Source organism: Conger conger, chromosome 16 (assembly GCF_963514075.1).
Source record: "Conger conger chromosome 16, fConCon1.1, whole genome shotgun sequence".
Taxonomy (NCBI): Eukaryota; Metazoa; Chordata; class Actinopteri; order Anguilliformes; family Congridae; genus Conger; species Conger conger.
Genome location: NC_083775.1, coordinates 24,018,248 through 24,021,050, shown reverse-complemented (window position 1 = coordinate 24,021,050; position 2,803 = coordinate 24,018,248). Strand labels below are relative to the sequence as shown.

General features: G+C 38.2%; 1 protein-coding gene across 1 annotated transcript; it reads right to left on the bottom strand.

The window, feature by feature from the left end:
- On the bottom strand, nucleotides 1-1,317 carry LOC133114675 (hemoglobin cathodic subunit beta-like). The gene is made up of 3 exons (XM_061224240.1): nucleotides 1,156-1,317; nucleotides 478-700; nucleotides 1-181 (listed from the first exon to the last, which is right to left on the bottom strand). The coding sequence occupies exons 1-3, from the start codon at nucleotides 1,245-1,247 to the stop codon at nucleotides 53-55; spliced, it is 444 nt and encodes a 147-aa protein (XP_061080224.1). The 5' UTR covers nucleotides 1,248-1,317; the 3' UTR covers nucleotides 1-52.
- Nucleotides 1,318-2,803: the final 1,486 nt, after the last annotated feature.

The window sequence follows — 2,803 nt, the reverse complement described above, 5'->3', positions numbered from 1 at the left end:
TTTCTGTTTAAATGTGCTTTATTGTATTCGATAATTCAGTGATAGGTTGGTTCTAAAAGTACTGCTTTGAAAGGGCGCTGACCACGACGTCCACGAATTTTTGCCACGCAGCCTGGACTGCTGGGGAAAATCCAGCGCCAAACTTCGTCGCCACAACAATGGTCAAACAGTCGGCCAACAGCTACGGATGAAAATGTATAGATTACAGAAACGCAGAAAGTGCTGAAATTCTTAAACCCTTAGCCTAATACTTGAAAATCACGAACGGACAAAACATCAGGCCCCAGATTCAATGTAGGCTACATTGCGCTCTATTCTTAATGTAAAGCATAATTCACATTTCTATTCAATCCACAACCGCTTGAGTTAAACCTGCCTTTTTGTAATGTAGAAATATAATACAGCGTGGGAGCATACTAAATGTGAATGCACTGGGCCAACGTAAATTAGGGACAGGGTGCATTGCAGTCAACATACCCTGAAGTTATCGGGGTCGACGTTCAGTTCCTCGGAGTGCTGCTTGCTGAGCTTGGTGTATGTGGCCTTGATGTTGTCCATGTTTTTCACAGCTTTACCGAGGGCCCCCAGAACCGTCTTCCCGTGTTCCGCAACCTTGGCGTTACCCACGATTGCCGCAACGCTGGACAGGTCCCCGAATTTCCCAAAATAACGCTGAGTCCAGGGGTACACGATCAAAACCCTACAATTGAAGACAACAGAGAAGGCAACTTATTGGTTTATGTGTTGGGTATCAAAAGCAAATTAAGTGATAGTAATAATAGTAATTCTAGAAGTAATAGTAAATGCATACATTTATCATTATTGTCGTAATTAAGATGATAATATTGTAAAGAGAGATATATAAATAATAATAATAATAATAATAATAATAATAATAATAATAATAATAATAATACAATAAATTATTATTAATAATAATAATAATAACAATAATAATAATGCATACATACATACAAATAAACATAATTTGTTAGTTATTAGTAGTACAGTGAAAGGTTAGTAGGCTACTTGAACTGTAACGCAGAGCAGATATGCTGGCTAGTAAGCTGGTAGTATGCTATAGAATATTTGTTTTTACCTAATAATACCTATTATTTTGCCTTTATTTAAATAAATAACTCTCAAACATCCTACCTCGCCAAGGCCTGGGGTCCGATTTCAGCGACATTAACGCTTCCCCAGAGGGAAGTGATAATGGCGCGCTCGTCACTTGACCATACAACCATGTTTGATTCTCTCTTTTTTTCCCAGCAAGATGAAAATTTAATGTCTTCCGCACAGTAATCCCAGCATATCTCTATAAACTGGTTTTATTCTGGTAAATCTCTCCGCCCTCAACAGGGGGAAATGAGTTTGATTGGTTAATTATTTTCAAGCGGTGTAGTGCATCATACATTGACTGGATTCGTTCCAGATGGATTCCCATAATCGGAGATAGGAATTACACTTCAATAAAATAAAACAGAAAATGAACAACTTCGGGAGATGCCCAATCATTAATTGAGTAATCATTTAATTATATATTTATGTCATCATGTATGCCTATGCCTGCTGCGGAATCTTTGAGAACAGGCCGAAAGTGAATTCCTAATTTATTCTCCCTCTCTCTCTTTTATAAATGATTTTTAACGTGCTGTCTTATTAGTTTCCTTTCAAATGTACTTTTACTGTATTCCACAGTATATTCCTAATTTTTGAGTGTGTGAGTGAGTGAATGAATGGTGTGTGTGCCCTGTGATGGACTGGCGACCTGTCCAGGGTGTATTCCTGCCTTTTGCCCAATGTATGCTGGGATAGGCTCCAGCCCCCCTGCGACCCTGTTCAGGATAAGCAGGTTCAGATAATGGATGGATGGAAAGAGTGCGAATGTGTATCATTTCTATATACAACTCCGTGTTTAAGAAGTGGTTGCAGGAGATGGGGAGTAGGTTTTTGGGGTGGTGCTGGAAACTGTAAGGCTTTATTTTTATCAAGTTTAAGACTTTAACATTATCAGGTTGGAGCAAATGGAGCCAATTTCTTATCATTATGTTCAGACACATTCCGCCAAGGTGGGGTTCAATTCAATTTTCATTAGATTACGTTATCAAACATTGAGCATGAGCCGTGGAAAAATCGCGCTCTGTGCAAACACACCCATCACTTTTTGGCTGAGTTGCCCAGACAAAAGCTATAGAGAAAAGCTATGGAGAAAATCATAAAACCTGGTGAACGCATTATGGTACAATTAATACAGCCATATACAAATATAAATGAAATACTAATGTTTATTTTAAGTGTCTTCTGCTGCTTTAAGTTCTACTTTGTGATATTTTACCAAAGCCACAAGGCTAACATAATGAATTGATATATACCTAGACATAAAATCACAGTCTTTACATAATATCCAGTGCCATTTTATAAATGTACCACACTTCTTAATTGTATTTAACTTTCTCTATAAAATGACTCAAATGTGATTTACAATGTGTATTTGTAACCTACATTGTGGTACTGTGTTTGAATACCCTAACAGTTTTGTGAATAGCTTGTATGCTATTTCATTGCATCATTTTAATGTTTTAATTATGTCAATGTTCATTTAGCTATTTGGGAAAATACTATAATTTATATATTGTATATAATTTTAAAGACGGTGGCACGGATGGTGCAGTGGGTAGCACTGCCGCCTCACAGCAAGGAGGTCCTGGGTTCGAATCCCCGTCGGCTGGGGCCTCTCTGTGCAGAGTTTGCATGTTCTCCCCGTGTCTGCGTGGGTTTCCTCTGGGTACTCCGGTTTCCT

Excerpts from the sequence above, each read along its gene's own strand:
- LOC133114675 (XM_061224240.1), bottom strand. The coding sequence starts at position 1,247 with ATGGTTGTATGGTCAAGTGACGAGCGCGCCATTATCACTTCCCTCTGG. Across the intron at positions 701-1,155 it reads GGACCCCAGGCCTTGGCGAG|GGTTTTGATCGTGTACCCCT; the intron begins GTAGGATGTTTG and ends CTTCAATTGTAG. Across the intron at positions 182-477 it reads TCGACCCCGATAACTTCAGG|CTGTTGGCCGACTGTTTGAC; the intron begins GTATGTTGACTG and ends TTTCATCCGTAG.